This window comes from Cyanistes caeruleus, chromosome 10, assembly GCF_971803275.1.
Source record: "Cyanistes caeruleus chromosome 10, bCyaCae1.hap1.1, whole genome shotgun sequence".
NCBI classification, from domain to species: domain Eukaryota; kingdom Metazoa; phylum Chordata; class Aves; order Passeriformes; family Paridae; genus Cyanistes; species Cyanistes caeruleus.
Window position 1 is genome coordinate 10,847,456 of NC_141710.1, and position 24,808 is coordinate 10,872,263.

Consider the following 24,808-nt stretch of genomic DNA (forward strand, 5'->3'; position numbering starts at 1 on the left):
TGGGGCCATCCCTGAGCAGCTGTGAGCTGTTCCAGGCTGTGCCTCTCTCCTTCTTGCCTTTGCTCCAGGGACACTTGAACACAGCACTCAAACCTGAGAGGAGCAAACGCCTCCAAGATAATTTAGGTTCTGCAAGATCTGTGAAAGATGAAAAAGAGGAAAGAGACCTCAGATGCCCCCGCAGATGGGAAAGGCTGGGATATGAACTCTTGATGTTAGAGCCCAGAGTATTCCTCTGGGATAGATTAGAAATCCCAGTTACTGAGAATCTCCATTTAGAGCTCAGAGTTCCTAAATATGGGATGTTTTGATACCCCTGGACCTTGCTCTGTTTTTTACTCTTGTGTGGACTGGGGGACTTGCTGTAGCTGTTTGCCTTAAATACAGACCATCAGTTTGACTCTTCAAGACCTTGTTAAGAGGCTGCCTGCAAGCAAGTGTGGAATGTGTTTCCTGAATCTTTCCTGGCCTCCTGAGGCTGGACCTAGGTCTGAGATTAGAGCTTGTGCATGGTAACTATGCCTGTAGAGAGGTGAGCAAGGAGAAAGGGTAAGCATAAGGTCTGTGTAAAGCTCTCAGAAATCTTTCACAGCAAGATTTAACCTGGCAGAATTTCTTAATTCTGTATGACAAACTGTTCTTGTTTTAAAATTTAGCTGGCGTGGGAAGAGGAGGGTGGAATTGATGCATACCATTTGGATTTGTGGAAGATGGAGCAGCCTGTGCCCAGGATTGAACTTCCAGGATCATTACCAGCAATCAGAATCATCACCAAAGCCATAACTGGGAGTAGAAATCAGTTTTCATCTTTTTTGAGCCATGGTAAAGAGGTCCAGCTCTGGTGTTTCAGGAATAATTTAGCCAAATGTTTTCACCTGCTAGATCCTGCTAGAACAGGCACTGACCACATTGTTGCAAATAGAAACTCAGGAGGGTAGAGATGAATTTTCTGAATTTAGAGTATGGAGGTTTGCACTGCAGCTGATACTGGGCATTTTCACCACGAAATCTGCATCTCTTGGATTGCTAGTGATTTATTTTTTTTTTCCTGGCATTTCAGACTATCTTCTATATCTGTGTTATGAGAAAAGAACAGTCTGCTGATTAATTGAATGGAGACTTTTGCCTTGGGCAAATTCTGGAAAAGAATTTGCTATAAACTTTTAAACATGAGACTGGGACTGAATTCTGACCATTGTGTGAACTAAGGGGCTGGAGATTCTCATCCTCTGTTTTTGTACAGAGTAATTGTACTAAAAAAAAAAAAAAGAGAGAGAGAAGGAAGGTAAGTTTGTATTAAAGTCTGATTTCTAGGCAGTTTCACCAGGGGAAAACTCATCTTTCATGCCAGGCTGCAGGAAGTTTTCACTGTTGTATGGAGTAAAAATATGAAAATGCCACAGATAAGAGTCCCTTTTTCTCAAATCCTGGGGATTTTCAAGTAATTAGCGAATGATTTATGTTACTCTGAGTTTTGAAGAGATGCTATAGATTAATTTCAGGAACCTCCCTAGACAATCATTTATAGCATGTTGTATGTTACTTATGAGAGAAAGTGAATTCTCACTCTTTTGCCCAAAGCTCTGTGTTTGTTTTTGCCAAGTACAAAGATTGGCAACTCTCTTCCCTGGGATTTAAATTTGTCCAATCCGTAGTCAGATAGGACTGGCTATTCTGCTCTGTCGCCTGAGAGCTTAGATCCAAGGCAGCATTTTTGTGTGGCTTCTGCCTGCTGTCCTCAAGAGAGGAGAGGCAAGTGAGGCCCCTGGAATGGTGCAGCAGGAGCGGTGGGGTGACCTCACCTGACACCACCTGGTGCTAGGGAGAGCTCCTGGGACAGGGATGTTCCCCAGCCCCTGGGACAGGGATGTTCCCCAGCCCCTGGGACAGGGATGTTATCCAGCCCCTGGGACAGGGATGTTCCCCAGCCCCTGGGACAGGGATGTTATCCAGGGAAAGGACTGCCCTGAGCAGCTGGAGGGCTCTGGGGCACCGCAAGCCCCGAGGGATGGAGGGTGCTAGGACAGTCACTAACCCAGGATCATGGATGTAGTTGGAGGGAGTTTAGAGATGCCCGAATGTATGGGACTGAGGTAGCTCTTAGGTGTGACCTGCTAAAGGCTTGGGAAGCTTTTGATGTGAAACAGTGCATTGCCTGTTGTTTTAAAGGTATGTGGTTATAAAACTAGAATCTCTTAATTTCCTTTAGAACTTGAACCAGTTACACAACGGCTGAAAAAGATTTCTAATTTTAATAAAAGACAAATAGAGACTAATCTACACCCCCAGGACATTTGCAAAGTTCTGGAATTCTTTCAGCTTCACAAAAATAAATTTATAAATATTTATTGAAATTAAGTTTTTTGAAAATGTCACCTGTGCAACTCGAAGTGAACATGAAAGAGAAACTGGAGTGGAAAGGAACAGCTCGTTACAGACAGGTTGTCCACTTGGCTTTGTATTTCTGGCTTACGAGTGGCTGCTTTAGTTTTGGTCCCTGCCAGCTGCCTCTGCACACACAGTTCAGAAGGAACATCAAGAGAAAATGGATACTTTAGGAGGCAGATTGTGGCAGCCATCACTTAATGGAATGGCTGCTGAAGGATTCAACATTACTGGAAAAAAAGTGTCTTTTGAAGGAAATCAGCTGCCACTGCTGCATGACATATTGAATAAGTTAAGACATCATGCACAATACTAAAAGGAGGGGTGCAAAATATAAACACCTACAATTCTAAATGCTACTGTACCTAAATCTAAAATGCTACTGATTCTTCTCACCCATCTCCAGTGGTGAGACTAAAATAGTCTTAAACAAATTCATACATTTCCCAAGTTTTGAGAGCTACTCGATTTTATAATTTTTTTTTTCACATTTTGTAGTCTACAGTTTATGCTTTAGTTTTAAGAATCTCACTTTTGAGCATTGTTTGAGGAATTCAGGATCTCTATTTTTCCTGAAGAGACTAGGCTAGGTACAGGACTATTTAATCAGCACCCAGAACTTACCTCACATTAGGTATATAACTGCATAAATCTTCATCTTTCAATTTCTTTTAAAAGAAAATTTTTAATTTTTAATTTTTAAAATCTTGCTCAAGTTTGAGTTCAGGAAAAACTTCTCCTTGTGGCCATTGCGTCCTTGTGAACATGAAAAAGGCAAATCTTAAAGCATGAAAAATAGAATGTTGTGAAGTGTTCCAGTAAGGATGAAACCTTTTTCGACTCCATTACTTAAGTGAAGGGATGTCATGGAGGGGATCTTGGAGAATTCTGAATTGGGCAGTATCACTTTAAGCGAGGAAGAAATTCAGCCAGTCAGGATTTTGGTTGCCTAAATATTAAATGTAAAATTCATAAACATAGTTACTAAACATAAAATACTAAATTGTAACATAGAATATTTAAGTATTGAATTAAAAAAAAATTATTTTTTTCTCCTCACATTTTAAATCAGGACATCTCAATTGAGGTACTTATCCTCACTTTACAGATTGCTGGCTGCAGAGTTTGAGGTAAATACAGGCACCCTACTACCGAGTTTTGTTGTGTGGTTACAATCTGCACTGGAAAAGGAGCATTCTCTTTTGCTCCTCAAAGGAAACGGTGTGTAATTGTCAAAAAGTAAAGCTGGCCTAGAAAGAAGTGTTTGGGCTTTGAATTTTACTATTTTGATGGTGAATTTTGCTTTTTGAAGAAAGGAAACTTTTTATTATTTGACATGGATGATCTAGTATACTGAAATTAGTGAGCCTAAAATAGATTGACAAGTAAAATAGAGGGTGGAAAATATACACTGAAGTACCTGAATATATTTGTGAAGAGCTGTATTTGTTCAGCTGCAGAGTGTTCCTTTTTCACGCACTTTCGGTGCCTCTTACAGTTTTTTATACTTCTGTGTTTCTTTGCCATATGTGTTTCTAATGCTTTGCAACAGATGATTTAAAAAAATCAACCAAATAAAGCTTCCAACTTGTGAATTCAAAGTTGGCTGTATAAATCTCTTCCATATAAAATTATTCAATATTCACTGATATTGAGTTATGCAAAGTGCTGACTTGACTGCCAGGTCTGAAACTTCTGGGAAGACTGGATAAAGCAGCTGCACTGAACCTGACTGATTGCAGTTGTGTTGTGCCTGGGTACTCGAATCCACCTGCACAGCACAAATACCTTGCTCCAGTTTTGAAAAGAAAGATTCTGTTTAGCAGCACATAGGTCACATTAAAGAGCTGCTGGGCCTCGTGTTTTCCTCGTGGAGTTGGAGCAGTTTGATGAAGGCAGCGTTGCTGTCAGTTCTGTACTCACTGATTCAGAGAGATGCAACCACTGTGCAACAGCAGGGAAGGTGCAGAATCCAATTACAGCTTTTCATGTTTGGGTTTACTGATTAGTTTTACCATTTCAAATGTTATACCTGCAGTTCATGTTTGCTTATCTTTATTTGTTACTGCTAAACTTCAAATGCTGTAAGAATTGGAGCTGGCATTGTAGCTTTTTTCAGAAAATTTCATATCTCTCTTCAGCCGAGTGAAATGGAAAGAAAGGATTAATTTGAACTTCATGGTATTGTAATGATTTTTCACTGCTATGAATTGGTTTTGCTCCCTGTAGTCTCTGTCCTTTATTGCATTAGTGCTGCAGAACAATAGTGGTGGGAGATACTGCTTTATAAACTCCAGTGTCTCAGTACTGCTGTTGTCATTCATCATCTAATATAGGCTAATTGATGCTACCACAGACCATTCCAGAATGAAAAAGAAACATTTCTGCTTTAGCTAGGTGATGGTCACTTCATCTGTAGTGAGCATGGTAAGCCAAATAAATATTTGATGTGAACCTTTATAAAAGTATATTAAAAAAGCAGAAGTCTTGTTTTATGTGAATAGCTTATGGATTAAGCTAAAGAATAAAAGAACTGAGAATTTTATACTACAAGATGCTCCAGAGGTTTATTATTTTTCATTATATACTGTGCTTCAAGAGTTACAAGTCAATCGTTTTAAACTCATCAAGTTTAAACTGCACATTTCTTTTGCCAACTAGCTACAAATAATTTGTGCACAATGAGGCTTTAAAGACTTCCTCTGGAACACTGTTGGGTAAAAAAAAACCGGCTTCCCCTTCCCCCTCACTTTTGATGAAATAGAGACTTTTTCTTGAATATTTAATGGTTATTTAAAGTCTGCTATTAACAAATTACTTCTGTATGAAAAGTCACAGTGACATTTAAGCCCTGCCACCGGCCTCCCTGGCAGCTTGTGGCGCGGTCCTGGCTGGCCTGTGTGTTTTGATGGCCGTGTCGCAGCCGGGCCAGCGGCTGAGGGTGGCACTGGTGTCGCACAGCAGGAGAGCTCCGTGCTCGCAGCCCGCTGCCGCCCTGCCCTGGCAGGGAACAGAGCAGCCCTCCTGCTACGGATCTTTCACTCAGAGGCTGGAAAGGGCTTAGAAGTTTTTCCAGAAAGAGAGCATGGATGTTAATATCCCTGCAGAAAATGTGGGAGGAGTATTGAAATTTTTTTGTAAGGGATATGAAAATTGCTTACACATTTAGCTCCTTCACCCTCTTGTACTGTTCTCTTGTCTTTATTAAACAGTGTGCTACCAGGCAAGACACACACCGGGTGAATTTGTGCTTTATCTTCTGAGTGTAAAAGCTTTTGCTGTAGTGTCAGATCCGTGCGGTTAATAAACGTTCCAGCAAAATCTCACCAGTGTCATCTGTTGTGGAGGGACTGGTCTGAGCCAGGGGCAGCCGCCCAGCAGCTCCCGGCTGCCCGGGGAGATGGGCACGGTGGGAAAGGCTGCACCGCTACGAGAGCCGCCGGCTGCAGAACGCAATGGCCAGGACAGAGCCGCCAAATGCTTCTGTTACTCGTCAGCAGCCCCGGACTGCTCCGAGCTCGGCCGGGGGCGGAGGAAACCGCAGAGAAAATTCCGCAAGAGCCACTGGCATTGCCGGAAGCCCGTCGGGAAGCCGGTGTCCCACAAGCGAGGGACCCGCCACTCCGTGCCCTTCTCAGCCGCCTTTCGGGGATGTGGTCGTCTTTAAAGCACCACTGCTTACGCTGCCCTTCACACAGCGCTGTGTCCAGGACACAGGGGAAAGCCCTGCCCGTTTTGATTCCCACCTGGGCCAGGGGGTTCCGGGCCCCACCGCCGGCCGGGCAGCCCCGGGGCCGCGGCAGCGGGCACCGCTTATAAAAACACTGCGGGCCGATGGGCTGTGCTGAGCGCTGCCAGGAACATCCAGCCTGAGGGCTTTTTCAGGTTTTGGAGAAGCTTTGAGAGCTCCGAATTTCTGCACAAACCAAGATAAGGGAGACGGGGCTGAGCCCGGAATCCTCTCAGGCCTTTCAGGGGTTTTTCCGCCTCTTCTGTTTTCCCCGTTACCGGCGCAGCTCCGCCGTGCGAGGGGCACCCGGTGAGGAGCCTCCCGCCGGGCAGGGCTGACGGAAGCGCTCCGGCTGCGAGGGGCTCCTAGAAGCGCCCGCCGCAGTCCGGCGCTGCGGGGCCGGGCTCGCTGCCGCTCAGCCCGGGTGTCCCCGGAGGCGGCCGGGCGGAGCGGGAGGAGCGCGGCAGCCCGAACCCGGCGGGGCGGGGCCGCCGCTCGGGGCCGCCCCTCGGTGGGCACCGGAGCCCTCCCGGCGCGGCGGGGGCGGGGCGGGGAGCGATGCGCTCCGGCGGGGCGGCGCAGCCCCCGCCCGCCCCTCGCTGCCGCCCCGCGCCGTGGGGCGGAGCGGAGCGCGGTTCCGCCTCGGCCCGGCGGCCGCCGTGAGCTGCGCTGCGGCGGCGCCCGCGGCCGCTCGGCGATGGCGGCGCGGGAGAAGCGCGGGGCGGGCGGGCGGCCGTGCCGCTGCTAAGTAGGGCAGGGGCGGGGGCGGCGGCGGCGGGGCCGTCGCGGCGGCTGCGCTATGCGGGCCGGGCGCGGGGGGCCGGCCGGGAGACGGCGCCGGGGGCGGCGCGCCCTGCTGCCCGCCGCGGGCCCCGGGGCACCGGGGCGCTGAGCAACAGTTGGCCCCGCCGCCGCCCAGCATGAAAGTGTGCCGGCGGAAGGCGCTGGCGCTGTGCCTGGGCTACGCGCTGCTGCTGCTGCTCGCCGCGCTCAACCTGCTGGAGTACAAGTGGCGACGGGAGCCGCGGCGCTGCGGGGAGCCCCCGGCAGCCCCCCGCCACCACCCCCCGCCGCCGCCGCCGCCGCCGGCCGGGAGCCGCGGCCCGGCGGGCGCCCGGCGGCAGCTGGTCTATGTCTTCACCACCTGGCGCTCGGGCTCGTCCTTCTTCGGGGAGCTCTTCAACCAGAACCCCGAGGTGTTTTTCCTCTACGAGCCGGTGTGGCACGTCTGGCAGAAGCTGTACCCCGGTGACGCCGTGTCGCTGCAAGGGGCGGCCCGCGACATGCTGAGCTCCCTGTACCGATGCGACCTCTCCGTCTTCCAGCTCTACAGCACGGCGGGCGCCGGCAAGAACCTCACCACGCTCGGCATCTTCGGGGCGGCCACCAACAAGGTCATCTGCTCCTCGCCCCTCTGCCCGGCCTATCGCAAGGAGGTGGTGGGTATGGTGGACGACCGGGTGTGCAAAAAGTGTCCCCCGCAGCGCCTCAGCCGCTTCCAGGAGGAATGCCACAAGTACCGCACGCTGGTCATCAAGGGCGTACGCGTCTTTGACCTGGCCGTCCTCGCCCCGCTCATGCGGGACCCGACCCTGGACCTCAAAGTCATCCATCTGGTGCGGGACCCCCGGGCCGTCGCCAGCTCCCGCATCAAGTCCCGGCACGGCCTCATCCGGGAGAGCCTGCAGGTGGTGAGGAGCCGGGACCCCCACATCCACCGCATGCCCTTCCTTGATGCTGGCCACAAGCTGGGCGGGAAGAAGGAGGCGGGGGGCGGCTCGGACTACCATGCCCTGGGTGCCATGGAGGTCATCTGCAGCAGCATGGCCAAGACCCTGCAGACTGCTCTGCACCCCCCTGACTGGCTCCAGGGCAATTACATGGCCGTGCGCTACGAGGACCTGGTGGTGGAGCCCATCAAGACCCTGCGGCAGGTGTACGGCTTTGTGAACCTGGCGGTCAGCCCGGAGATGGAGAAGTTCGCCCTCAACATGACCAGTGGCCCCGGCTACTCCTCCAAGCCGTTCGTGGTGTCGGCCAGGAACGCCACCCAGGCGCTGAGTGCCTGGAGGACTGCGCTCAGCTACCAGCAGATCAAGCAGGTCGAGGAGTACTGCCACCAGCCCATGGCCCTGCTGGGCTACGAGCGGGTGGGCAGCCCCGAGGAGGTGAAGGACCTCAGCAGAACGTTGCTCAGGAAGCCGCGGCTGTGACCGGGCAGCGGCGCCCGCCGGGCACCCGGGCAGGGGAGCCCGGGCAGGGGAGCCGCTCCGGCTGCCTTGAGGGAGGGAGGGAGGGAGGGAGGGAGAGAGCCGGGGAAAGCAGCCTGGTCTCCGATTTCCTCCAAAGACTGCTGAAGGGTAACATACAGCAATGTGATGATTTCGTTCTTCCTTTTTATTTTTTTTATTTTTTATTTTTTTTTTTATTACCCACCCCTTGCATTGGGTTAGATATGATTTAAAAAAAAAAAAAAAATCAAGTGGAACTGAAAATATGTGTAAAGCCCCTTCCTCCTCCTCTAATGCCTGTAATCAGGCAGTTAATCTGTACCAAAATTGTGTTCATGAAGTTCTTGAGGGTTTGAAGATGGTAACAAAAACTTGCACAATTCCTAACACATCTTTATCTCCCTTGGTGCGGAGGGGATGCCCTTGGAAAACATAATGCTGAAAATCAAACTTTTGTATGAAAGCAAATGTTCAGACATGATAGTAATAAAAGAAAATAATAAATGATATTCATTTTTATAATTACCTCAATTGTTTGGGAAATAGAGCGTTGCTTATGTACAGCTGGAGGGGATGCTTGCTTAAAATAACAACATGGACTTCTTAAAGGGTATGGGTGGAGGGCTGGAGTGCAACATTTGATGTGTACAAAGATCAGGAGCTGCTCTTGCAGGAACAGTACAGATCTCGCAAGTGTAGTGCAGGTTGTATGGCTATGTCAAAGCAGGTTTCTATTGAACTATTGTCTTTTCAGTTGTATTTAAAAAGTCTTTCAAGTGCCACTGTATTAGTGTCCTAAGAGTTTAAAAACGTTTGCCATCGCAGCAGTATTTATTTTTGTCTTGACATGTATGTCCAGGAGTCACTGTCAAATAGAAGTGGATTTACAGCGTGACAAGAAATGCAGGATTTAAAAAGACATTTATCATTCTGGAAACATTAGCATGTGTGAAAACAAAAATAAAATTATATATATTATATATATTCTATAGTGCTAACAAAACATATGTAAGATATTTCTTGACATTGATTGGTAACAGGCATAGCAGGGAAGCATAGAAAAATGCATAAAATGATTAATTTTTTCCCTTTGTCTGTGTCTGAGGGTATATTTATATACTAAGAGGGAGGAAATGTACAGCTGTGTGTTCATGGCTGTAATAGAGCTTTTATGGAGCCAGCCCAGCGTTTGATTTCAGAGTGCTGGTTGGAGACTCGTTGCCTGTGAATTGTCATTGCTCTGTGATGGAGCCAGATGGTGGTCTGGCTCTTTCTGGGAGCTCTGCCTAGAGTCTGTCCCATCGTTAAAACTTGATGATTAAAAAAAAAAAAAAAGAAAAAAGAGATTTTACTACTTCTGCTTTTGTAATTTCTTGGGAAAAGCCCTGATTTATTAAAGGTTAAGTGGTGTGTTGCATATGAAAAGTGCAGACACCCTAAGTAGTTTTTAATCTTGGTGTTCTCTGCTGCTCTTTGAAGGCTCATTTTGGAACTTGAGTTTTTAAACAAACGTAGTTTTGCCAAACAGTTCTCTTAGGAGACTACAGACTTTTCTACAGGAAGTACATTTTACATTGCCTATTTGGGTGTTGTGCCTTCAGAAAATGTGAAGAGTATGAGTAGGAAAAAGGAGATTGATTTGTGAAAATAAATTAATATAAACAGGATGCTGATAAGTGTGTGTGTATGTGTGGGTGTATGTGTGAAAATTTTAGTGATGTGTAATATGTCTATTTCTTGTAACTCAAAGAGCTGATAACTGGCTACTAAGATTCTTGAGTTCTTGATGAAATTTTGGCATTAGATGTTGAATTTATTCTGAAAAAGAAAAACATTTAATAAACTAGTTAAAAGATTATTGCATAAGGTTGCCTATACACTTGCTGAATGACTGCATTACACGTTGGTTCCCTCAGCTCATTTTCACCATCAGTGAAATAACATAAAATCTAGCAATGGGAGATCTTTTAATTGTCCTGTTAGGATATATTTCCAGATTCCAGACAGCAGTGCTAGAAACGGGAGGGATAGTTAATTTGGTATTTAAAATACAGATTAAGGTACTTGTGTTGTTTTGGAATGATGTGTTTTGTGTTACCACTGTGCATGTTCAGTGCCGTGCTGAGAGGATTTTGGATGTTTGGCTTTGTGCTGTACCCAATGGGGTTTTTTATTTTCTTCAGTTGTTGTGTCTGGGGGCTGTGCTTGGAAATCTGACCTGCTTGTCGAGCAGTGTGCTTGCTTTTTGTCCATGCCTGCTTTCTGGAGCTGCCCCCTGCCCTGCCGGTGCTCTGGCAGCGCTGCTGTGGGCAGGGCAGGCGGCTGGAGCTGGGAGCCCCTCTGGAGCTGCCCATGGAGCGCCAGCCCAGCTCCGGACACCGCCTCGGCTCCGCTGGCCTCAGCGTGGAACTTCGCACAGGTCTCGAGATGGGGGCTTTTCATGTTACAGCAAAAGCTCTTTGGATTTTGGGAGCTGAAGCACGGTCATTTCTGCATGGTGTTTTTTGGGAAAGTTTTCAGGATGAGTAAAGTGAACAGGAATCAATTGCTTCTGGGAGTGTGAAACAGATGAGCCCAATTGTCTTAGCTTCCAAAAATGTCTTTTGCCTCCTAATTATGTTAAAAAGATCATCCTGTCATTCTGAGAGAGCACTCGCTGCTCTTCTAACAGTGGTGCATTGCAAGCATCCGCTTCACTTTCCTGATACAAACACTGCCGGTAGAGTTACAGCATCTGAATCTGGTCCATAATTTGGGCTCCACCTACTACATTGCAGCAAGGAATCACCCAACATACTGTACATTGTACCCTGGTGTGCTTTGGTGAACAGAAGAAATAATGCAATGTTCATTTTGTGAAAATAAAGGACTGCATGTTTGTTCAGGTAAAGCTTCAGGAAAACTGAATGGGATCCTGATTGTTTAAAATGCTGGTGGGCTAAGCCCTATGTTTAATGCTGCTCTGTTTAGTAAGTATGTGAACAACTGGCAATTAAAAGACAATTTTTAGCCCTTTTTTATATTCAGGAAATAGAATTGGAGGAACTTTAACAAGCCAAACAGAGTTGAAAAAATGTTTTAAAAATGGAAAATTACAGGATAAAAATAGCATATCAGAAAGATGAAGGACATGGTACAAAAGCAGTTTTCCTTTTGTGAGGAGGGACGGCTAGCTGTGGTCAGAATAAACTTGACTTTCAAGCTTGAAAATAGTCCTGGGTTTGCTTTCTGTCTGATTTAAGAATCACAGCGTGTTTTTTCAGCTGAAGCTGGTGCTTCTGTTGGTGAAGGATCAGTAACATAAACAAGGTACAGGGTGCACTCAGTTATGTGGGAGAGAGATGGTTCTGAAGACTTGGCACATTGGTTTGATGGAAGAGAAAGGCCAATGGGCCACTAAGTGTTGCTTTCTGCTGTGAGCAAAGCCAGAGCATCAAACAGGTGTGGTAAATTGCAATGATCATTCAGTGCATGAGAACAGGAAAACCCTCTGTCTTCCACTGAATCAACTAAACCACAAGATGTGTAAAAGTGCAAGTTGCTGCTGCTAACCATAGAGCCGACAATGATAAGATGTTAGATCAAGTACCTTTCGTTCTTAATAAAAGGAGGAAGTCCCTTATTTTTCCAATCACTGTGTAATTTGTCAGACATTAAACTTCATGCCGTGACTGGGAGGAGGAACGTTATTTAAACCCACAAACCTTGTATTTCCATTATGATTAGAACTTGGGTCTTTAGAGGTGAAACACTGATTGTTACAAACAATCCTGAAACAAGTGTTTCTCATCCTGTACGCCATGAGAAGAGTAGTGAGATTATTTCCCCCTTTAATTTCTAATTGCTAGTGGTGTGTTGAAAATGAGAGGTGTTTAATGTGAGCCCTTGCACACTGCACAAGTGATCTAAGAGTTGGTGTTCCAGCTTTGCCCCTGTGCATCCCAGGAATGCAGGCATGGGTCCCTTTGGAGCAGTGAATGCCAGCTGTGCCCAGTTGAGTGGGGCTGCTTTAAGTGAACAGAGTGAACATGGGGCAAGTGCTGCCTGTGTTGTTACTTCATCAAATGCATAAAAAATGTTCTTTTTCTACTGCCATTTCAGTTAAGGGTGTTGTATACATGTTACTCTGCTGGAATTATGCATATGAATAAGGTAAGCAGATTTAATTTGGAAGCTGTGAGTGAGTCTGAGACTGCTTGCCATTGATGTATCTGACTTCAACTGTCAGTGTCTTCTGCTTGTTATCCTGGCAGTCAGTACATAGGGTTTGCATTTATCAGAGAGCCTGAGCAAGATCTTACAAACATGTGCATGTTTTAGAATTAAAGAATACATAGAATAACATTTCAGCAATACTCATTATATTGCACACATTTAAAGTAAAAAATAAGGTTTATCTGGTTTATTTGGATTCCCTGGCAACAAATGAGTTTGTTAATGTGTCTAAATAACCGCTCTTGGCTGTCGTGACCTCCATGATTCTTCATGTAAGTTGTCATTTCTGCAAAGAAAATGCATAAAATTGGTACAACACAGACTGTTTTATATTTGCAAGTTGGAAGATTTCCTTGTATTTATTTTAATTTGCAGTTTGGGGCTCCCTGCATCATGAGATTGTGGAAGGAACACAAGAATGGGCCTGCATTATTGACTGTGCAGAGTCTGGGTCAATGCAAATTCAGTGAGAATCAGTGCAAAATGTCAGGTGTCCTGTCTTCCCTTGATCCATGAAGAGCTGGCATTCCTCATACAGATTAACACCATGAAAGCTATGAAAAAAAATCATCATATAATAACCTTGAAAATGGGAGAACTGGGATTAAAGAATCATCTGCTTCTGCAGTGAAACACAAAGCTGTAAAATGTGTGTAAAAATATATGGCATATTTCTTTACTGAAGAAAATTGTGTATGTGAGAGACCCATTTATACCAGCTGATGTGGGTAAGCTCTCTGGTATCCACTGCAGTTCTGAGACAGGAATATGCTTGTTATAGACAGGGTGATGGGCAGGGAATTGAGGTCCAGTGGTGGGTTACCATCTCTTTGTTCCTCTCAGAAAAATTGGTGAGTAGCCAGCACAGCCTGCAGGGCTTTTAGTATGAGGTACTGCAAATTTCTATCTGGGTATAATGTCATTATTCTGATGGGATTTGAATGGAAATAGGTCTTTCATGCTGAAAAACAAGATGAAAATGTGGTTGCAGTAACTCCCCAAATGAAATATTATTAGTGAAGCAGCCTGAGCGAGGAAGGATCTGCTGAGCCACCTTTGTCACAGCATCAACTGAAGTGGAAGTTGCTAACTGGTATCTACAGATACAATATTAAGAAATCTGAAGATTCTAGTAAGCTTTAAGTGGGATTTTTCAAGAATATCTGCATGTGCCATTTTCATTGGAATTTAAATATTTACAGGAGTCAGCAGAAGTTATATTTCAGAGTGCCTCTGGAAATCATGGCCTCATCAATTTGTATTGGAGGGGGCCTGTAGGGGTTTCTGGTCCAAACTACTGCTCGAAGCAGGGTCAGCTTATGAGATGAAACTAAGTTACTCCTGGATAAAACCTGTTTTATCTTGGTGGGTCTTGTAAGCCTGCAAAGACAGAGACTGCATCATCTCCCTGGGAAACCTCAGTGCTGTGTGGTCCTTGTGGTGATCCATGATGCTTCAGCAAAACCAGCCCCAAAAATCACTAAATATGTTACATAAATTTATTAATGTGTTTTGCCTGTGACTACTGACATGGGTCATGTCCTCACTTCCCTTTAACTGTAAGAGGTGTTGGCTGCAGGTCAGCTGTTGCAAAGGGTCAGCAGTGAAGTGGTTGGTGACTAGTGATCTCAGTGGAAAAATGTGGATTCACAATTAGAATGCTGCATCCAGCAATATCCCTTGTTCTACCAAGGAGGGATAAAGAGGAGAGCAGAGGCAAAAGAAATTCACTTAGAAGAAAGGAAAGGAATACAAAGCGGGGCTTATCAGAGGTTGCTCTTTCTTTGCTATAGTGAGAAAGAAATACTGTTAAGGAAAATTGAAAGAAACAAATGATACCACACAGCAGGGTCAGGAGAGGATGAATAAAGGCATTTGCATGTTAAAAGCAGTGAGGATAGAAACCTGAAGGACAGAAAATGAAATGTGATGCTATGTGCTGTAACCATTTGTGATTAATCATGATATGCAGAAAGAATTCCTCACTTCAAAGTTCACAGTTTTAGATTCACTGATTTCCCTCACAGTTTCAAGATGAATTTCTAAGAGGAATAATTTTCATAATTATTTGGATAGTTTTGATGTTCCAGTTTGTTTTGTGTATAGATAGAAACAGAGTTGCTGAACTTTTGTCTAAATATTCCTCTCTGCAGACCTCTATGCATAAATTCGCAGGCCCCCTAGTCTGCTAAATTCTTGGCACCTTCTTGTTTTCCATCTGCCAGATGGTTCCTTCTCCCACCAGTCAGGGTTATCAACAATTATCTGTTCCAAGCCATGTGCCTGTCTCATAACAGTTTATCATGGGAGACATAAAATGGAAAAGTGACATATTTAGTGTTTATGTAACTTTGGGAATCATTCTTGGCAGCTTTCATGACTTGCTTATTTGTCACTGGTGGTTCCAGTAAATTTGCTGGTCTGGGATCAGCCCTTCAGATTTCAATTATTTGGTCAATTTACTAAAATCAGACACCCTGCACACTCAGTCAGCCGGTATTTTAGGTGTACTAATTTAGTTGGTTGAGTTTTGTTCTTCAGAACACCCTTATATCTGCTTGACCTCTCTTTTCCCAAGTAACAAGTGATAAGAAATGAGGAAATGGACTCAAGTTGCATAAATGAAGGTTTACATTGGATATTTGGAAAAATTTCATCACTTTGAAAGGTTTGCCAAGCAGTGGAACAGGCTGCTCAGGGAAGTGGTTGAGTGCCCAGCTCTGGAGGTATTGAAAAGACACATGGGTGTGGTGCTCAGGGACACAGCTTAGAGCTGGGGGGACTTGAAGTCATAAAGGTCTTTGGAATCTAAATGGTTCTCTGATGTGATGGCTACATCAGACCCTGCCAGTGCCACACAGGGGTGGTTGGGGGCACTGGGGGTCTTTCAGCTCATGAAGCAGTGAGAAAGGTCTGGCTGCCAGAGCAGAGTTTGGGGGTGAAATCTGCTGACCTCCTTGGGCTCATGCGCTTTTCACCTGCTTCGCTGGCTGTAGCTCCACCACAAACTGCCAGAGCTGTCAATGCTAAGGGACACCTGGTTCAAAGAGGTACAGTGGTGGTAAGGGGTGAGAAACAGTTCTTTGTGCTTCTCTGCTCCTCTACAGTGCTATAAATACATATTATAATATCGGCTTTTCGCAAGTATTAAGATGAATGTTATATGTATAATGTTAAAATGGCTTTGCTGCATGAATGTAATTTTTTCTTCTCCTGCTCTTAGCAAAAACTTAGGCATAAGTGGTAATAGTTGATATAGTATGCTTGAACTGCCTGCCTGGTTAGGATAACCTCCAGTGAACATAGGATGGGGACCTGGCTGTCATCAACACTCACTGCCTGTGGAAGTATGAAGCCAAAACCCAAATTGAAAGTGGTAAGAAGAAGATTAAAACCACAAGCATGCTCTAAAAAGATAGACCCAAGGAGTGGCCATGTTAAAAAGTTCCTGGAAAATGTAAACTAGTTAATAGAAAAGTTTGAAGACACATAAAGTCTATGAATGTGCATCAAGTTGATGCAATAGAAATGGTATATAAAAGGTATTTCCAAAACAACCTTGTTCTTGGCAAGAGTGCCAACCCTGAAAGTGTCTGTTTTAACCCTTTCCTTTATTGTCTTTGTCTTCTATTGTCTTCTTTATTAAACCTTTTAAAATTTACCAGGAAAGAGAACTCTCTTGTTGTTTTTCACAACAGGAATGAGCACACAGCAGCCCGTGCTAACCATAACACTTTGGTTTTGTAAGAGTTTAACGTCTGGTCCCTAATTACATGTTCATTCATGCTGAGCAGAGGTAAAAATACACAGTATAAAAGTACAGTGTTGTGGCTACTGCCCAGAGAATATCTGCTGGGTTATTTCAACCCAGGAACCCTCATCCCAGGACACAATTTATACACACGAGCCCCCTCCTTTTATTTTACTTTAACTAGGAAATGTATCTGATGCTACACCCGAGGGGCAGTCGCTGCCTTTCAGGAGGTGGTGCCCCACAGGTGTTAATGAGGAATGCTAATGAACCTGATATAGAAAAGGGACACCTGAAAGTTGTTAGGGGCTTGTGCTGCTCAACCCTTTCCCCTCACAGACTGGTAACTGTTTCTGGGCAAAACGAGCTGGAAGCCGAGGTCTGCTCTGTGCCTTGTTATTTTTGTCTGTGCCCATGCCAGGGGCTGCCGTGTGCCCTCAGCCTCACAGGGAAGGCTGGCTGAGGTGAGAGAGCTCTCGGGGGGACTGTGGGCTCCAGGGAGGAGAAATGCAGGAGGGGAGCTGCTTTTGGGGTTGGTGTGGCTTTGCTGGAAGCATCTTTGATGGGAAGGGCTGCTGTGAGTGCTTGTGGTCCCCTGGACCCTGCTGGAAGGTGCCTGAACTAAAGCCCTTTCCAGTGCTGAAGCCTTGCTGTGCCCTGGGTTGCGGGCACAGCACAGGTTGTGCTAAAACTGTAGGAAAATCAGTGTATTTTCCAACAGGGAGAGGTGGTGGGGCTGCTGTGCTCAGGCACGTTTCAGTGTAAAGAGCTGACGAAGCACATGGAAGAGCATCAGCTGGGACTAAGGAGGCTCTGGAGGTCGGTGGAGCATGGAATACCAGCCGGGAGCGGTGCAGGTGGCTGTGCACCGGGTGGGAGCTGCGGCCGTGAGGCCCCTCACAGCTGAGGGAGGTGATGGAGCTGAGCCATGGCGGGGAGGCTGTGCTGTGAGGGTGAGGGTGCTGCTGGGCCCCTTCAGCGAGGCCTGCCTGTGAGCCTGGAGCTGCTTCGGGAGCACCGGCTGCTGAGCTGTGCTGGGCACCAGCAACCAGGGCTCTGGGAGGGCTGTTTTGTGCTGGGATGAGAGAGGCTGGAGCTTGCAGAAAACTCATCTGGGGAGGTGTTATAAGTGATTCTGTCGTTTGTCTGGGCTGTTGGGGTGTGGGGTCGGGCTCTGTGGGCGCTGTCTGTTTGGCTCCTGTCTGTGCCATGGAGTGCTGGCACACCACCGTGGCTGTGTGGTACTGCTGTACCCCCTGGTGCCATCTCCTGCTGTGCTCTGGGTACTTGAACACCTGCCTATGTCCACCTCCTCAGGGATATCCAGTACTCAGGCAAATCTCCTACAGGTAAGGAGAGGCTTCAGAGTTGGTGGTTTCTCGCACACGTGTACTGGCAGAACAAAATTATGCATTTCCTTGCCATTTTTATGTCGTGTTGGGTTTCAGTGTGGAGTCCTTTAGTGTATCCTCTGGTCCAGTCCCATGCCTGCAGTCACAGATAAATTCAGAATATGTCTGTTTGTCTTCTTTTAGAACTGGACATGGATCTCCTGACATCTCATACCTCCTGCGCAGGTGAGCTTTTGTCTTGCTCCCGTCTCATTCAGAACTGTGATCAGGCTCCCTGTGGCTTAATTAGTCCTTTCATAATGAATAATTTGGGTAAGTGTTTTGCTCTGAGTAGTTAGCCAGCCATTTATCTTTGTCATGTCTATCTGAAAGAAGAATTATTTAGAAGTTTAACATTTCACAATTGCTGGCTTTGACTGTGGTGCAGCCTGTAAACTATACTTGGATTCCTTAAATCATATAAAGAAATCAATGGACTTTTCCTCACTGCTGGCTTCAGGTCTTGGTACAGTGACTTGTAATGGCTCCTCATTTTCACTCATATCAGTCTCTGCATAGGAGATGCTGAGAAAATACATGTGTGGGCTTACAGCTGGAGTCCTCCTGACTGCTCTGAGCACCATGAATGTGCATCCCTATATGTCATAACCCCTGGTTAAAACAATAGACATAAATTATTCTTACATGTAAGCCTTGGATTTTCTTGCCTTGGGTATACAGGCATCATGTAGCAGCTTTTTGGGTACCTGCTGAGTTTATCCCTGTGGGAAGTTGAAATGGAAGAAATTAAAAATCTAAACATAATTTTAGAGAAAGGATAGCTGAATGCACAGGTAGATGATGCATTTAAAATGGTTTGTGCTTTAAAAAATTCCTCATAACTATTTATTTAGTACTTCTGTTCTATAATTAAGACAGTTATTTCAAGTGTTCCCAGAGTTCTTCTGCATTAGGTTACTGAAGCTAAATCAAGATGCCCACCCTTCTTCTTTCTTCTCTGACTTGTGTAAAGGGCTTGCTTTGCAGCCTGCTGGTCATGGGCATTCTGCTTCCCTGTTAAATGGGTGGAGGGAGAAGGAGAGGTATCCCGTAATATCCAGATGGAGAATAAACTTCCTGTACCCACACTGGATATTACTGGTGTCCTTTGGTACAAGGCTGTGCTGGGTACTCTGGGGATTGATGAACAAGTGGGGCAGTGAGGAGATGATAACATGTTTGGCACAGTAGACCATGTTATTGTCTAAAAAGTTAGTTTGACATATGGTTATTCTAACACAAATAGTAAATACTCATTATACAGAGCTATTACTGTTTCTAACTTGGCTTTCTGGTACTTCAGTGAAAGCAATGTATCCCTGGCATTTACTGGATTGTAGTAATGACAAAAAAGCAGCACACTGGCATCATTATGTATGTACAGAACTCTGTTTTTTCAGGCCACTGGATACATCACAGATGCAGATCTATTTGCCTTCATTGTTTGTGTACCTAGCCTCAAAATCTGAGCTCTTCTAGTGACAGTGTGGCCTGGGAGGGGCAGCTCAGAGCTCATGTGTGAGGTTTCTTTATAAGAGAAGTTTCTCTGCAGAGAGAGGTTGTGGTGAGGATGGGTGGAATAGTTTATGTGGCTCCTGGACAGTTCTGGGGGTTCCTGACAGTGCCAGACTGGGGCAATTAGGACTTAAAACAGCCATGAGCAGCCTACAGGGCTCTGTGCCTGATAGGGAGCCTGTGTCCAAGAGCTCTGGGTTTCTCTCTAGTTCCCCTAAGAATAATAAAGATTTTTGAGCCAATAGCTGTGAGAGAAAAGCCATAAAAATACAGTGAATCACTTAAGAATGTGTTTTCAGAAGGTTTTTTAAATGGTCCAGCAATGCTGCTAATTGTGCATATATTTGCATTCCAACTATTCAGACTTGGCCTGTGTGATGAACACATTCAGGGGCAGGGCCAGTGGTACAAGAGGTTGCTCAGTGGCTGGAGGATCAGGGCACAGGGGTAAATTTAGTTCATTGATGTAACACATTCCAAATTTAAAAACCTATGCTCAGTAAAAAGTATTATTGCATTAGGATTAGAATATGGTCTTAACTCATAGACATTTAATTTTCACATAAACCCCTCTTAAGTAAAAAAAGAAACTTAGGTAATTTAGAGGAAGCATTTCCATGCTAACGTGAAGCATTTAGGGAACAAGTGGTGCGTGAGCAGGCCACTGAAGACGTGGTATCTGAAGAATGAGAAAGGAGACAAGTTTCATTTTTATGCCTAATGGCAAAAGCTTATCAGGCAGCAGACTCAAAATGAATTTCTGAAAACTAAGACTGGGAGCTGAGGTATGGCATGACAAAGTTTGTATTTTACAGGAGAGGCTAGGTAAAGAGGTGCAAATATACTTTTTGTATAGATATATCATCTTGTTTCAATAAAGCATATTGCATTGTAACAACACTTCTTCCCTTTTGTTAGGCTGAGCAGTGTTTGAAGTGTATCCTCCCCCACACCAAAATGGAATTGAAATACCTAATAATTGCTTCCAGGTGTGTTGAATTTTGCTTTAGCCTTGCCTTGTTCCTGGGGTTTGGCTTGCTTTGGTCACTGACACTTCATCTTGCCCTGGATGCCCCTGTAAGTTGCATGCTTTGCTCTGCAGCCAAGTACAGAGCAGTACGTGCCCCAGACCTTGCACCAGGCTGGAACTGTGCCACATCCTAGCAACATCTCTGGCAGGCAATTGTTTCACAGTTGTTCTCACATGCAGTTTTACAGCAATCTGTGCCCTGGCAGCAAGGGTAGTGTTTACAAATTTCCTGCTAAGAAGCTTTTAGGGTCACAGGAACACTTCTGGTCCCAGCAGGAATTTACTATGACCTCATATACTAAAACTAGGGTCCTTCACATAAAAAGAAGGCAGGATTTTACCCTATATTTCAAAAAATATTCTGATTTTTTTATAAAAGCAGTTGGCTTCCTGAACACTCCTAATATTTCTAAGGTGTTGTGGGAATTGGTGTTGCTGATCTGGCACTCCTGCTTTCTTATCTGCTGTTTCATCATTATTTCACTGTAGTGACATTTGTTGTCAGAAAATCAATACAGTGAGTTTGGGAAGAGCTGCAGCCGCTTGGGAAGTGGAATCAACAAGCTAAACAGCTGATCTATCAAGTTCACATGCAATATTTGTTTCAGTAATGGATCACAGCCTTATCCAGTTAACTGATGGCCTTGGCAGCCACCTCAGTACCAGCTCAGGTGATAGAAAAATCTATTCATACAGCAGAAGCAATACTCCTTCTGGAGTCCCTGAAGGAAAACCAGGAAGTCAACCTCAGACAGGGCAGATGCAGCCCAACCCTTGTTCCCTCCATACCCCTTTATTTCCTCTGCATGTACCTGATTTTTGGCATGTGAACAGAGAGGCTTTTGCTATTGGAATATGTTTTCTGAAGTGCTACCCTGAGGGGCCATGACTCTTCACCCTGGGATTTTCACTGTTAAAATCTTGAAAAGATTCTTTAATATGCAGATTGATTGATTGAAGGGACTGAAAAGGATGCTCCCATTACTGCCATGAATCAGGATTGAGATTTGATTGTGTATTATAGTCTTAAATATATTCAGCACAAAATGCCTTGCATTTCAGTGTGTGAAATGGTAGGCAGGGCATCATCTGAAATGGGCCTTGCACTGACTCATTAGACAATGTGTCTGATTTTTACTGAGTACCTCTATTTCAATGGCAAGTTTAGCTCTTCTGATGGGAAGCAGAAATGTTCAGTAGGTAATATAACAAAATCAGCTGGTTATTTGATGGGGCTGAAAAATGAATGGTCTTTTCAGTTCAGTGAAGGATGAATATTTCTGAATGAAGCTCATCAGATTCATAACCATGTCAAATCTAAGACTAGCTGGCTGGAAATCTTTCTTCTGAAAAGCTTTACCCGTATTTTCTAGAAAACTCCCAGTGTGCTGGATGTGAGCCTAAGATGTGATACCTTGTTTTAGTACAAAAATGAGGATCAAATGTGTTACTGGAGTGCATTTTAAAAATACATGAATTAAATAGCTAATTAAAAAAGCTCTCGGGATTAGCCAATTTCCATAGAAAAAGTTCTGCTCTCTGGAATCTGTTTCAGAGATACTATCCCAAAGGATTTCAACACAAGGTTCTTGAAGTTACAACTTTAGAATACTGAATGTTTAAGAATATAGATACCTATCAGTAGGCTACATTAATGTGTCTTTATTGGTTTCCTCTCCTTTGAGAAGTCGTGTAACTGGATTCTGCTCATGTGCAAATTTTTAAATCAAGAATTTTCCTGTGGCTAATCAAGCTGAAATACTGCCTAATCATTTCCCTTCTTAGAGGAGGACCGAGTTATGGATTCTGTGAATAATTTTCAGATTCTTGTAATTACCAGATGTTATGGATTCTTCTGGATTTCTGGCATGAATATTTTCCAAAAAGGGCAGTACTTCCTCCAAATTTACTTGAATCTGCATGATTCAAAGTAGCCATGTGCTAGCTCTACACTCCCCAGGTCCAGTGTTATATATAGGTAAGGTTGTTTGGGTTGTTTGGGGAAAGAGTAAGGGAGAGGAAAAGTGAGATTATGGAAGCCAAATGTGGAATGAAGCTGTTTCTAGCTAACCGTGAGGCACTAAACATCTATGGCAGCCTAATGAGCGATGCAAGACCGAATTTCTGTGAAATCTTTAATGCACATTGACTGCCAGCTCCAGGAAGATGCCATTTCCCAGGAACCGGCGAGCACCCGCTCGGGCCGGGCGCGCTGTGCGGCGCTGCCCCGCAGCAGGTGCGTGGTGACGGGCCCGGCCAAGGGGCACAGGGACAGATGGGGCCCCTGAGAGGAACCTTGTGCTGCTGTGCCAGTGCCACACAAACAGCCGTGTCTGCACGGTGCACCCTCACCGCTCTGTGGGGCGCATGTCGGGGGCGCTGAACCAGCAGTGCGGCCATCGCTTGAAATCTTCCAGGACTGTAACTCTCGTAATCATTCCTTGGTGTAAGCGAGAAGGGAGGGTGCAATAAACTTGTGTAATTTGTTTTCTCCTTATTGTCAAGCTCTCCCACTTGTAACACAAATTAAACCACATCAGTAATTCAGTCAATGTGCACCATAGCAAATCTTACATGTGTTTCTGAACTGGGCTGCAGATCAAATTGGAATGCATTTTTTAGACAGTTTATAGCACACATACTGAACATCACAATTCTTTAGCATACTGGAAAACACGAGAAGCAATGCTATGTTCATTATATAATTATACGACAATTTGGGTTGTAACAGACCTTAGAGATCATTTAGTTTCAATCCTCCTGCCATGGTTAGGGACACTCCAGATTTTATGTTTTTATTTTCTAAATCTAGTATTCAGTATATCAGTATGTCAAGTAATCAAATTTTAAGATTTATTTTTTTTCTATGTATCTGCTTTAAGATTGAGTCTGCTGCTTTTTTGTACCACAGTGTTTTTGTGTAAAGTCACTTGAACTTCATTTTTAAAACCCAATGAAATAAAACCTCTCTGCACTCTTCTTGGGATTGTTGAATAGGAGTCTGTACATATTTTGTGAATATTGTTATTATTATTAATTACATATTTATTTGTAGATGAAAAGCAAGGTGACTATCCTTGAAATACCTTTCATTCCAAGGATATCTGAAACTACCACAGTAATTCAGTGGGGCAATTCCAGAGTTATTTTTGCAGCACTTATCGATAATTGCCTTAAATAGGAAACTGTTTTTTCAATATCAGTATCTGGATAAGCATCTCATGTACCAAGTGTGAAACTTAATCTTCAGGAAAAGGCTTTATTGATATTTGATATATTGCAATGGACTAGGTACTCAACTACTGTTTCAATCAGACTTCTTTCAAACAGGCCCACAAAATGCTTGATATTTGTTCAGAGCAGATAGATAGTGAAGACTCTTGTGCTGAAATACTGTTAAATCTGCAGAAGCAAAAGAATTTCTGGATTGAACTCACATCTCCAGAAGTTCAAAGTATTTTAAGTTATTGAAATCATGTAGTCATCTCCATTTTGATTGGGACAGAACAATATATACATAGGTATTTTCATAGGACTTGTGCTATTGAATTCTACTCTGGTAGTTTAGAGTACTGACTACATAGCTGGCTTGAGTTTTGGCAGTGCCTTTTGCAACAGTTAATCCCACAAAAGTACTGTGCAATGTATGAACTTATGCATTATATAGCAGTAGCTTATTAAGTACTGCTTAATTTGTGTATACCTTGTCAAGTCTCTCCTTTGGCTGCCAATTCAAAAATGAGGTCTGAAGTCAGCAAATATGAACTTTCTGACTTCAGGCCTTTGAAAATCTAAAAGTTAGAAGAATTTACTTTTTTAGGAGGGAAATGCAAATGAGTGTGTTAGAGTAGAGTTGGAGCAGAAAGCTTTCACAGTGCCTGACGTTGGTGCATTGGAGAGGTGGCTCTCACTGCTTTCTTGTAGGAAATGCCTCATCTGCAATATCCCCCAGAACAATCTTTTTGGCACTTTTGTGATGGGCCTTATGCAGAGTTTAGTTTCTCATTGCACAGAGCTACTTGGAAGAGGAAGAGCCTGAGTTTCTGGTGCCATCACTGTAATGAGAAATAAATTAGATGCAAGGAGCATTTGTGCTGGGCCTTATGATTTGGTGCTATCATGCTGTGTTGTGACTAATGCTTTTTCCCACTTTATTGTTGCTGAAATCAATGGCAAAACTCCATTTATGTTATGTGCACATGAGAAGATCCAGAATAAGTGAAAGAAGCAGATGACTAACAGTAATGGATATAATTGGGAAAAATTGTCCTATCAAAGGGTATATTCGGGGCTGATTTAGAGCACTAAGTAAAGATCAGTCATATCAGACTCAAAACAAGATAAAGGCAACAGCTATTAAAGGCACATCCACTGTGCACAGAGGGAGAGAGGGAAAGGGTCTCTTAATTTCAATTGGGGGGGAGTGACTGCAGATACTAGTTATGTAAATTATACTTTAATTGGTAAACAGGAATATTTCTCTTTGCCCATATTTATTTTTTGAGATTAAACTTTTGCTTGTGCAGTGTCCTCAGGCTGGTATAGAGCAATGGGCATCTG

General features: G+C 44.5%; 2 protein-coding genes across 11 annotated transcripts in view; both read left to right on the forward strand.

Annotated features, from left to right (window-relative positions):
- The first annotated feature begins 6,945 nt into the window (after positions 1–6,945).
- Positions 6,946–8,853, forward strand: CHST2 (carbohydrate sulfotransferase 2). Its single transcript, XM_023947380.2, has one exon. It carries the CDS (start codon positions 7,036–7,038, stop codon positions 8,326–8,328), a length of 1,293 nt encoding a protein of 430 aa, XP_023803148.2. The 5' UTR covers positions 6,946–7,035; the 3' UTR covers positions 8,329–8,853.
- Positions 8,854–15,400: 6,547 nt separating this feature from the next.
- Positions 15,401–24,808, forward strand: part of LOC111933501 (uncharacterized) — a 72,187-nt gene continuing 62,779 nt past the window's right edge. For 2 of the 10 annotated variants that reach the window (XM_086844294.1, XM_086844297.1), the window contains exons 1-3: positions 15,401–15,937; positions 17,034–17,131; positions 17,848–17,889. In XM_086844294.1, the coding sequence (XP_086700420.1) occupies positions 15,869–15,937; positions 17,034–17,131; positions 17,848–17,889 (209 nt within the window). In that variant the 5' untranslated portion in view covers positions 15,401–15,868. Of the gene's footprint in view, positions 15,938–16,613; positions 16,777–17,033; positions 17,662–17,847; positions 17,890–20,136; positions 20,208–20,737; positions 23,228–24,808 lie in introns of those variants that run through there. The other 8 variants (XR_015274592.1, XR_015274591.1, XR_015274590.1 and 5 more) reach the window with 7 other exon arrangements.